The sequence below is a fragment of the Rhinichthys klamathensis genome, unplaced genomic scaffold, assembly GCF_029890125.1.
Source record: "Rhinichthys klamathensis goyatoka isolate OS25496 unplaced genomic scaffold, OSU_Roscu_1.1 h1tg000133l_1, whole genome shotgun sequence".
Classification (NCBI taxonomy): Eukaryota; Metazoa; Chordata; class Actinopteri; order Cypriniformes; family Leuciscidae; genus Rhinichthys; species Rhinichthys klamathensis.
In genome coordinates, this window is record NW_026606668.1 from 2,875,712 (window position 1) to 2,888,671 (window position 12,960).

At 37.3% G+C, this 12,960-nt stretch overlaps 1 protein-coding gene across 1 annotated transcript; it reads left to right on the forward strand.

The window, feature by feature from the left end:
• The first annotated feature begins 79 nt into the window (after nucleotides 1–79).
• On the forward strand, nucleotides 80–9,851 carry tyrp1b (tyrosinase-related protein 1b). The gene is made up of 8 exons (XM_056256853.1): nucleotides 80–175; nucleotides 2,363–2,718; nucleotides 2,823–3,133; nucleotides 4,226–4,430; nucleotides 5,710–5,877; nucleotides 6,052–6,231; nucleotides 6,343–6,492; nucleotides 8,676–9,851. The coding sequence occupies exons 2-8, from the start codon at nucleotides 2,364–2,366 to the stop codon at nucleotides 8,873–8,875; spliced, it is 1,569 nt and encodes a 522-aa protein (XP_056112828.1). The 5' UTR covers nucleotides 80–175; nucleotide 2,363; the 3' UTR covers nucleotides 8,876–9,851.
• The last annotated feature ends 3,109 nt before the right edge of the window (nucleotides 9,852–12,960 follow it).

Below are 12,960 nucleotides of genomic sequence, written 5' to 3' on the forward strand. Positions count from 1 at the left end.
TCTCTCTCCTCTCCCTCCCTCTACCGGCTGCTGATCACGGGATGGAGGGATCAGAGAGATGAGTGCAGTCGGGAGGGGTGTAAGTATAAAAGAGTTGGACAGGGGGCAGCACAGGGGGGCACCAGTGTGTGTGAGAGAAAGAGTGGGGCAGAAAAGAGAGAACTGATGATATAAGGTACTTATACTTTTATCTTTTTTTTTTTACTCGACTATATATGAATTGTTGTTTAATAAATCAGTTCAGAATTAATGATGAGCATAGGGTGAGTTAAATGCATGTGATTTATTGTCAGGTTCTTTTTGCTATCATAAGAGTTGAGATGACAAATCGATGAAGGAAATAATTGATTTTATTTTGTAAGAACTATTAACGCAATCTGTGTGTGGGTTTACTCTGAGGACATAACCAGTCTGCAAGTTAGACAGTTTGAGGTTGTGAAGTTTGAACAGATGTTTCTGGAAGGCTGTTATACAACTGCAAGCCTACTACTTCAAAAAAAAAAAAAAAATGAGAGAAAAAAAATGAACTGTTGCTTTCCATTGTTTCTCTCTGACAGGGTAATACATTTCTTACATTTTTTCAGATCTTCTGCAGTAAGAATGGATCTTTACTGTGCACATTTTTGCACTGATCTCAAAAGCTTTACCAGCTTCCTTAGGCCTACCATTTCTTTTGCAGATAATGAGTGGGTTACTCTTTTTCCTGAAGCAAAACCAAAACGCTTTATGATTAAATAATTTTCTCTTCACATGTAATGTATCCAATTTAATTGTAAAATAAAATAAATAAATAAAATAAAGTTAAAAAAAAATCTTGTTTTAAGCATATCTAATAATATTTTTGTAAGTTTTATGCTTAAAACAAGAAAAGATTCCAGCAGGGTAAGGAAAATAATGAGTTCAAATCATCTTAAGAATCAATATATTGTTCAATATATATTTTCTGGAATAAATTCTTAAAATCTCATGCAATTTTGCTTATACATTTATCATTTTCTTATGTTTAGGTAGCCCTACTGTATCTTTTCTTGGAAATGAGACAAAAATACTGATTAAGAAACCTTTTTGTAAATTTCTTGTTTTATGATGGTCCACTTTAAACAGTCTACTAACTATAATAACTTTACAACTACATGTCAACTTATTCTACTAACCCCTAACCACAAAATAAAGTGTAACCATTTTTGAAATAGTTTGAAGTACTAAAGGCAGATTTTTTTTACGATCGTTAGATATTGGCCATGTTAACTTAACTTGGACAATCCGTGCCATTTTACAGGGATATTTCATCCCCCAAAAGTAACTGGCTTACCCTCATTCCTCTCCAAACCAGTATGATTCTCATTCTGTTCAACATGTGCTGTGTTCCATTTAATAAAGAAAGTAATACAGGTTTGTTATGGCAGGAGGTTTAGTAACTGAGACAAAAGTGTAATTTTTAAGTGAACTATCCTTTAAAGGGTAAATATCCCATAATTTACTCACCCTCAAGCCATTCTAGGTGTATAGGACTTTCTGCTTTCAGCCAAACAATATCGGAGTTGTATTAAAAAATATCCTGGCTTTTCCAAGCTTTATAATGGGAGTGAATGGTACCATAGATTTTGAAGCCCAAAAAAGTGCATCCATCCATGTTAAAAGTAATCCATCCGGCTCCAGAGCGTTCATAATGGCCTTCTGAAGCGAAGCGATGCATTTTTTAAGAAAAATATCCATATTTATAACTTTATAAACTATAATCACTGGCTTCCGGTAACGGCCGTTCGTGAGTCTAGTTCCGGCAGAAAAGTGACCTCTGACCCGACGCATGACTGAGGATGTAGGAGTAGCGTAAGCTTAGGTGAGAGTAGACGCCTCTCGCGGTCCAGGACTCGAGCTTCTCCGACCTTTCTCTTTAAAAATTCTCGTTTTAGACTTCTAATTCGTGACCGATGTTGTGTTTTGCTCTATCCTCTGCGCTTCCCCATTCGTCAATACGTCATATGTCAGGTCAGAGGTCACTTTTCCGCCACAACTCGACTCGCGTACGGCCGTTACCGGAAGCCAGTGATTATAGTTTATAAAGTTATAAATATGAATATTAAAAAACACATCGCTTCACTTCAAAAGACCTATTGACCCCCTGGAGCTGATGACTTTTATGATGGATGGATGCGCTTTTGGGGGCTTCAAAATCTAGGGTAGCATTCGCTTGGAAGAGCCAGGATATTTTTTAATATAACTCCGATTTTGTTTGGCTGAAAGAAGAAAGTCATATACACCTAGGATGGCTTGACGGTGGGTAAATTATGAGATAATTTTCATTTTTGGGTGAACTAACCCTTTAAGCATAATACATGCGGGTCCATATTTGTCTTTCCAGGATGTGGAAGAGTGTGTGTTTAGTGCTAATGTGCGTTGTGCTGACGCACGCTCAGTTCCCACGTCAGTGCGTGACACCAGAAGGTCTGCAGAGTGGCACCTGCTGCCCATCACCTACTGGACTGCCCAATGATGAGTGTGGATCCAGTACTGGCAGAGGTCAATGCGTGTCAATTACTGCTGACCGTCACCCACACGGGCCTCAGTATCCTCACGATGGCCGGGATGATAGAGAAAGATGGCCACTGCGGTTCTTTAACAGAACCTGCCAGTGCAACGGGAACTTCAGTGGATTTAACTGTGGGCAATGCCGACATGGTCTGACAGGGCCAAACTGTGATCAAAGAGTCACTGTGGGTGAGGATAAACATCCCAAATACGCGCTGCACATCCAAATATGCACTGCAAAAGTGCACATGCGTTTGCTTTGCTTTCTCACCTGAGTCTGTTTGTGTTCCCAGTGCGACGTAACGTCATGCAGATGTCTACAGATGAGAAAAGAGCCTTTGTGAACGCTTTGGACCAGGCTAAAAGAACCGTCCATCCCGACCTGGTCATCTGCACCCGCCGCTATCAGGAGATTTTCGGGCCTGATCAATTTGAGAACATCACCATCTATAATTACTTTGTCTGGACCCACTACTATTCGGTCAGTAAGACTTACATGGGTCCAGGCCAGCAGAGCTTCGGAGGTGTGGATTTCTCTCACGAAGGACCAGGATTTGTCACTTGGCACCGGTACCACCTGTTGCAACTGGAGAGAGACATGCAGGTGACACAAAGCATGATAATGATAATTATACAACAGGAAATTGAATTACAAAACCTATTAAATAATGTCACGTCATTCCAAAACTGTATGACTTTCTTATTTCATGGAACACAAAAGGAGATATTTCAAGGAATGCACTGGTCTTTCTTTTCCACGCAAATGTAATGAATGCGTACTGGATCTTTCTCGTGCCCTGTATCTTAAGTTTTCTAAAAATCATAGCTATTGGTGAGAAACAGGCAAAATTTTAGGAAAATTATGACTTATGATTAATCTATTTATTATACAAAGATATCATATGACTTTAGAAACTTGGAATAGGCCACAGAAGTTATTTGGCACACTTTTATGATGGTTTGATATTCTTTTTAAAGCTTGAAAGATCAAGTAGAAAAGTGAGAAGAATACATTCTTCAAATTTAATTTGTATTCAGTGGAAGAAAGTCAGTCATATTGGTTTTGGAATGAGATGAAGGAGAGTAATCAAAATAGGTCATTTTTGGGTGAAACTTCCCTAATGGAAGGCCATTTATGCCACACAGGAAACAAAGTTATGACTTGCACATCATATGTCATAGAAAGTCCAAATTAAGACATTCAATTATAAATTATATTATAAAGATTAAGTTATATTAACCTATAGATAAAAATACTTTGATTTAGAGTTTTTCAAAATGATGACTTTCAATGCTATATGATGACTTTTTATATCATAATTATGAAAAGCCTTTTAAAAAAAAAATTAAATATTATTTCATCTTTAATCAGTGTTTTTGTTGTTTTCCAATAAAAATATCTAAATATCCTTAAAACAAATTTTCTTAAGAACTAAAAACTATGTAAGATAATAAGACTTTTTCAGAGAATTTATCTTGAATTAAAATAATTTTCCCCCCTCATTTGTACATTTTTCTTGTTTTAAGCATAAACGTCTAAAGTTTTGTTAGATTTATGCTTTACTCCAGAAAAATCAATTCGGCAAGTCTTATTATCTTGTGCAGTGAGCAGAAATATCAACAATTCCCTATTGATTGAAAAATCAGCTAATGGGACATGTTGGGGATATGCGTGTGTGTGTGTGTGTGTGTGCAGGACATGCTGGGGGACCCGTCGTTTGCCCTGCCGTACTGGAACTTTGCTATAGGAGGCAACGAGTGTGATATCTGCACTGATGACCTGCTGGGAGCCAGAAGCAGCTTTGACACCAATGGCATCAGTTCCAACTCTGTGTTCTCTCAGTGGAGAGTCATCTGTGAGAGTGTGGAGGAGTATGAGACACTGGGGACCATCTGCAACAGTACGACACACTCGCACAACATACCAGTAACACACACATCACTCAAACATACATACACAGAATTCTGCAGAAACACACGTTTAATTTTGTGTCCTCTCCCCGGTGGGAGATCTGTGAGAGTGTGGGGGAGTGTGAGACATTGGAGACCATCTGCAACAGAAAGACACACACACTCATGCATTCCAAGACCTAAGACTGCTCACATGCTGTTTGAACTAATCCTTTGAGGCATTTCGAGAGCTCAGAAGAAAGATCAAACCTTATATGGGCAGAACGATTAGGATCATGTGATAGTATTTGCAAGTATGTGACTCACGATTGCAGACAAACGGAATAGTATAATATTCAATCTTATGATGCTTCTTTCTCACAGTCCTCGAGAGCTCGTGAAGAGATTTGGCTCGTGGGTCAAAGACTAATGACAAATCACAATGAAAAAAAAATGCCAAGCTTCTTTAAAAAAATGATATTTCATTTTGGTTTTGAAAAATGTTCATACCATTTTCATGAAAACTTTAAACTGAATTACACTAATGTCATGAGGTACAACTATCAAGTAAAAAGTAATAACATATTTTCCTTGAATATATGTGTCAAAACATACTAATTATTATTTTCTTTAACAAAGTTTTTAAATATATTTTTTGAGATAAACATTTTTTACAAATATGAATTAATAATTCATAAACATCATTTTGCTTTTTGGGGAGTTGCACCACATGACATTTTACAGCCTAAACATATCATGCATTATCATAAAAAGGTTATTCGATATTTTAAAGACTTATTGACCTTGACATATAGCCATGGTGGTCTTTTAGGAGTAATTTTCATTATTAAAATATTATTGTTATTATTACTGTTATTATTATTATTACTATTGTTCCTTGTTAGTTGTTAGACCATTTGACTGTGTTGGTCACACCACCACGTGATTTGGCTGACAAAGGTTAAGCAGTTAAGCAGCTTTGTTATAATATTAAAATATTTTTCCTAAGAAAAAAAGTTGTTCCTGTATAAAATGTATATGACACTTAATGAAAAGTTTTTTTCTTATTATGATATCAGGACAGTTGTGCCACACAGAATTTTTTTTTACTTTATGAAATGGCTCCAAATTAAATTTAAACAGAAATTTAAAACATCGTTCTCAAGTCAGTCTGTGTTTAAATTGCATTTTTTTTTATGTATTTTCGAAACAAATGATTAATTCCTTCATTAAAATTGATCAGAAGTTCAAAATCAAAATGTACCTTCTCTGCTTTGGTGTGTATTCCAGATTCAGAATCAAGTCCAATCAGAAGAAACCCTGCTGGTAATGTGGCTCGACCCATGGTTCAGAGATTACCACAACCACAGGATGTCATTGACTGTCTAGAGCTGAACACTTTCGACACGCCACCGTATTACTCAACTTCTTCTCAGAGCTTCAGGAACACTATTGAGGGTATGATACACACACACAGCTGCAGACAACAGTATTTCTAAAATAAATAAGTTTGGAGCCACCACAGACAAAGAGACTAGCACACCAAACAAACATCCAACCACCTGCATAAACTCTTTGCAGCCTTTTGGAGAAATGAGGAGACTTTTAATTGGTGTTCTGTTGTGTCACTAGGTTACAGCGCTCCTCAGGGAAACTATGACCCAGTAGTGAGGAGTCTGCACAACCTGGCTCATTTGTTTCTAAATGGCACAGGTGGACAGACTCACCTGTCACCAAACGACCCCATCTTTGTCCTGCTTCACACGTTCACTGATGCCATTTTTGATGAATGGCTTCAACGGCACACTGCTGGTAAAACACACACACACACATACATACATAACATACAGGACATACATACATGACCAAAAAGAATTTCATGTTTCAGCTGCATCCTAACCAGTGTTCTCTGTCCATATGCAGCTGGAACAGTGGCTTATCCTGAGGAAAATGCTCCGATTGGTCACAACAGAGAGTTCAACATGGTCCCTTTCTGGCCACCAATCAGAAATGCTGAAATGTTTGTCACCGCCCCAGACAACCTGGGCTACACCTATGAGGTTCAGTGGCCAAGTAAGTGACTGGTGATAGCATACACGGCAAAACAACAACAACTACAAAACAACATAAACCCATAAACCATGTGAACTTTCATTTATGGAAAGCTTTATTAGTATAACTTTAAGTGTATAAGTTAGGTTACTTAAAGTAATAATTCACCCTAAAAAAGAATATGTTGTCATCATTTGCTCGCATCTTTTTTTGTTGTTGCATAAAACATATGACAACATATGACTTAATTTTCTATTTCAGCATCTTAAGACACAATCAATATTAGCAGTTTGATTGCTCTTTTTTTTTTTACTGAAGAAAGGTAAGATTAATATACAATTCAATTACTTTCCACAAAGTCAGACTGTACAGCCACCATGGCCGAACGTGTTGGTTTTAGGTCAGGCTGACAAAAGGAACACCAAGAATTTGACCAAATCAACACATTCTCATCCCAAGGCGTCATCTAACTGACACTTTTGACCATGCGTCAACATGCCGACGCACATGGTACCCTTTAAGCGTCAATATGAGACGCTCATCCTCGGGCGTCATCTAACTGACGCTTTTGACCATGCGTCTAAATCCGACGCGCATGGCACCCTTTAGCGTCAGTTCGATGACGCTTCCGTTATGGGTAGGTTTAGGTCTGGGGTAGGGTTAGGGTTAGACCACTAGGAGGCGCGTCACATATTGACGCTTAAGGGGTACCATGTGCGTCGGCATGTTGACGCATGGTCAAAAGCGTCAGTTAGATGACGCCTTGGGATGAGAACGGGCTGCCAAATCATATGACCCACATAATCAAAAAAAAAAAAGACTTAACTATTATATTAATAACAGTATTGGGTAAAAATATATATTTCTCATGCCTCCTACAAGAGACTAAAGAGTGTGTATCTTGTGGTGCACATTGCCTGATTAAGGGATCATATTTAAGCCATTTTAAAAGTAAGAAATGGCTTAAAGAACATTAGGCGGAAGAAATGTTCACCTGCTTCTTCCACCAGTGTCATGGGGAGTCGGGTCATCCATACAGTTAAGGGTTATACCAAGCACACAAACAAAATTAATTTGAAATATGCTAGTACTGTACGTAAGATAACTAAAATAGACATTAAAGGAATAGTTCAATTTACTCATCCTCAAGCCATCCTATAGGAGTATGTCTTTCTTCTTTCAGCCGAACACAATCGGAGTAATATTAAATAATATCCTGGCTTTTCCCAGGAATGGCATTGAATAGTGCCCGAGTTTTTGAAGCTTTAAAAAGCGCATCCATTTATCATAAAAGTAGTCCAGAGGGTTAATAAATCCGTAAGTGCATATGAGGTGTGCCATTTGGGACAGGGCCAATAGACACCTCTTGCAAAAGCCACGTAACTCTTATGAACGGGCGCATTTGCCGTAAGCCAGTGATTATAGTTTATTAAGTTTAATAACCCTGGAGTCATATGGAAGAGCCAGAATATAACTCCGATTGTGTTCAGATGAAACAAGAAAGTCATATACACCTAAGATGGCTTAAGGGGGAGTAAATAATTGGTGTGAACTATTCCTTTAATACTCATTATAACATAGTTCAAACAACATGCATCATAGCGCGATTTTGTCAACACAATCTCATGGAAATTCATAACTATTTTACGTTTTGCCGAATTAGTGGCTAAACTGAATGAATTTGTGCAATCTTGCTTATACGATTTTGTATGCTACAACCTGCTTATGTCCCACTGATGGTTAGGTTTAGAGGTGGACCTTCATGTTTACTTTTTTCCCATAAATCATACATTTTTTTTTACAAATCACATCGTATGAATTCATACCAAATCACCACCTTGTAAAATACGCTTTCTCATGAGATCGGGCTAGATATTGTAGGAATCACAGTAAAGAGAGTATTCATTCAAAGTCAATGGGATCTCTTGGGGTCCTAATGGAGACACCAGTTTAAAGGCCGTTAGCAAACCAACATGAGAGCAATGGCAGCCGCCACACTTGTACAATTAAAAAATGCAGTTCATCTTTATACATTTGTGGGGAAACTGACACGTGAAGGCCAAGTATGCTAACTCACACTCGGAATCTGTCCTCTGCATTTAACCCATACAAGTTAGTGCACACACATTAGGAGTACACACACACACTACAAACAGTACATATAGATATATAACCAAAAAATCTCTCTCTTTCTCCCTCGCCAGCTCGGTCATACACTATTTCAGAGATCATCACCATAGCGATTGTAGCCGTGGTGCTTGTTGTGGCTGTGATCGGCGGAGTCATCGGGTGTGCTGTTCGGGCACGCTCTTACCGCTCAGCTGAGGCCCTGGAGCCGTTGCTAGGGGAACAGTTCAGGCGTTACTCAGAGGACCAGCGCCATGCTTCTCAGTCTGTGGTGTGACTGAGGAACTGAAAAAACACACACACATCTTAAACACATTTATTATTGCACTGTGCATCCACCCTGTACTGGAGGAGTTTGAGTTATGAATCATTAGCGTTCAAAAGCATTGTAAAAGTTTTGTGGACACAGGTGCTAAATTTATGACTATTATCCTATTTTCATGTCCAGCGAGACATTGAAAATACTGTCACGTGCCCTTGTTTATTGTGGCACCTTGAATTTATACAGTGCTTATGAATGCCCTTTGAACACATACACATATTGTACAGTGTGACCTCTTTTATATTACTCTGATAAAAGTTTTAAAAAAAAGATTTTTGATTTTTGTGTACTTTCAGCGCAGACGATTCTGCAGCAAGAACCGAATTTCAAAGAGTGCCAACATTACATAAGTCCTAAGTAAATTTTATATACGGTACGTAAATTATTTTTCCAAGAAAATAAATCCTCCAAGTTACCATAAATATAAAATTCCTGATAATGTCCACATCCCTATACACAGACCCAAACTATGGTTCGTGTGATGCCATAATAGTGTCATGATTTATAATCATAATCCATCATAACAAAAGTGCACGTGTCCAGAATAAAAAGCATCTTGTGGTAATATAAAATGGGATGACAATTTTTTGCAATTTTGGAACAATACATATTGTAATTTTCATTCAAAAATTCAAATAATAATTAAAAACTACCATAAATGTTATGTGTAAGTGATTTGTATTCTGAATGGTGGCTTATGTTTAAGAGGAGTGTTTTTATTTGCTTGAAGCTTGATTATATCAACTGTGAAGCATGATTGTGATGAAAATGAAAACATTTGAAATGACAACTACCCTTGTGGCCACTATTAACATTTGATTTTCTACTGATATTTAAAGGGCAATCAATCATAAAACATTCGTACCACACTTCACCTTATGTCACCCTATTTACCAAGAAAAACACATTAAATAAAGCCCGTTTCCTCTTGGCTGACCTTGCACATATTTATACTACTGGGGAGTGGCAATAATAACCATTTCAGCAAGCCATATCATGTCAAATATGACATTTCTACTTAGTAGCTTCTCGAGACAAAGAAAAAGGAACAACCTCGTTGCACTTAATGGCCATGTTAAGAAAAACCTAACAGTTTCAGCCATATTACAATAACACAGGTGCTCAGATGCCATTTCATCTGGTCCCTCTGCACTGCTGCCCCCTAGTGGTACAAACAGTACTGCATGTTTGAATCTTAAAGGGATAGTTCACCTAAAAATGAAAATTCTGTCATTAATTACTCAACCTCATGTTGTTCCAAACCCGTAAGACTTTCGTTCATCATCGGAACACAAATGAAGATATTTTGGATGAAATCTGAGAGCTTTCTGTCCCTCCTTTGACAGCTTTGCAACAGCCACTTTGACGCTTCAAAAAATTCATAAAGATTGTAAAACTACATGAATTGAGCGGTTTAGTCTGAATTTTCTAAAGAGACACGATCGCTTTATATGATGAACAGATTTAATTCAGGCTTTTATTCACATATTTGGAGCAACATGAGGGTGAGTAAGTAATGACAGAATTTTCATTTTTGGGTGAACTATCCCTTTAAATGTCACATTAGTTCATAGGTGCTTAATCCTTTTCTAGGACAAACCAAACGTCAAAGTTCAGTTCCAAACCTAATCAAACACACCTGAACCAACTAATTAAGATCTTCAGGAACCGGTTCAGACTAAAATGCATGTTTGAACTGTTTAAAGCAACATGCACTGACATATCTTCTAATATATGAGCGCCATTGTTTTGTCTCAAGGTGCACACCAGTAAAGTTTTTTGTCTAAGGCACATTTATAAAAGCTACTTAAATGTCCTAATTGAACTAAGACCTAATCCTGGCTTAATCTAAGCCCTGTTTATGAAACCAGGCAATTAAGTGTTGGAACCAAACTTTGCAGGAATGTAGCTCTTCAGTAACAGGATTGGGCATCCGTGCTCTAGCTAAAACCATTTGGTATACACTTGAGGACATTGTTCATCACCAAAAGACATCTTCAGTTGAGAAAGACCCTCATTGTATCTAATGAACTTTACACGTCATTTAAAAAAAAACAGAAATAAAACAGTAAAGTTAAAAATATTAAAAATTATTGTTTAAAATGTTTAGAAATTAGTAAAATTGCTAATAATTTTTGTGAAATCATTTTGTTTGAATTGAGAGCAAAGAACGCATGTAGAAAAGGCAAGCACAGATCATACTCCTCTTTTTAAAAATGCTTTATTAAACTACCTCTATAAATACAACAATGCCAAAAAGCCTTAAACAAACAATGCAAGAAAGAAAACAGTTCTAGTAGATCTTAAAAAAGGAAGAAGAATATTTTGGCAATAGCATTCATTATCTAAATGTCCTCAGCCGAGGTCACCTTGTCTTGTTCATTTGTTTTTTAGTAACAAAAAACAAGTCAAAAAAAAAAAAAAAAAAAAAAAAAACGCTACACATGTAGTGTTTTATGAAATGGTCGCAAAAGAAAGCATGTTTTGCCTATGAATGCATGATCAATTTGGTCCAGTATTGACACCATACTGGCAACTTATTGCCACTTTTATATATCCACACATTCGCATTAGTTTAGATGCATTGAACACTTTGGCAAAAAGGAAAAGTTTTTGTTGTTGTTAAACTCTCTAAAGCACATACGATGAGATGGAAAAGTCTTCTTAAAATATATTATAGCATTTCCTCTTACTTCATACACAAAAACAATGTACTGTATATATTAAATATCCTGACTGCTTCGCTCATAATAAAAGATTAGATAACAGACTACTGGGGATAGTTCACTTTTCTCAAAAACACACAGACATGCCATAACCGAGAGATACTGTCTTCGATGATGGCAGCAGTGTGCAAAAATGTGTCTCTAGCTTACGTGATGTGAACTGCATGGATTGTCGTTCTTTGTTTGGTTGTATATTGTGAAGCTATCCCCGTCTAAAAAGAAAAACAGGCTATACTTATTAAAACATCAACTCTGTTAGAACATGAAAGCATAATACAACATAAAGCAGCACTCTAACACTCAGAGCCCCCATAGACACAACAGTACAAAACAAAAAAGAAGAAAAACTTGACTTTCTGAAAGAAAAATAGGAGAGAAGAGGCACCGTGGTATTACAAACAGTGTTTAAGAGGTCACTTGGCAGACAGCAGTCTGAATAAAGGCACGTGACATACGCAGTCCTACAGAAGGCATAGTGGTGGCATACAACATTCTTCAAGAGGACATTGATATTACATACAGCAGTCATTGAAAAGGCAATGAGGATATTAACAGGTTCTCTGAGCTCCCTGGTTTCAGTTTGGTCCAGTTTATTCCAGTTCTAGGAGTATCGCAATACCCCTAAAAAAACAAAAGTGCCTGCTCAAACACATATTATAAAGCACATACAGTACATACACAAGAACTTCTAAACCCCCAAAAATGTTTAAGTGCACCTCAGAACAGTCATCTTTACTAGCACATACCGTACTACAGTAGCTACACAATATGGAGTGTGATCTATAAAACTACTAAAGAAAACAAACTATGAAACTCTATGGCCTGTCAGCTGTGTCTACACGCATCTATAGGAGGAATTATGATCGGGAGAATGAGAGAATCATGCCATTAACCTGATATTGTCCCGCAACTCAAGACCGTTAATAAACAACATCAACACATTTGGTTCAGCGGTAAATGGAACAGTACTTCAGGTGCAGTTTGTATTAATGGCACAAAAGCGGATATAAGGGAGCCTGTGTTCTCCCAATGATGCACAGGACTGGATGCTGGGAATCACAGTAGTGTTCTGAAAAACTAAGGGCTGCTCACAGTTGGTCATCAACTATTAACTAAAACACAACCAGCACAAGTAAGCAGAACTAAAGGCCCGTTCTCACGAAGGACGACAACTATACCGATTTCAAAATGGATGGAGTTTAAAAAAAATCTCTACATTTAAAAGAATAGCAGTCCACATCACAACACAAAGGAAGTTTTTTTCCAGCTGATGAAAACATTGACAGCCAATCAGAATCCATCCTTCTTTAAAGA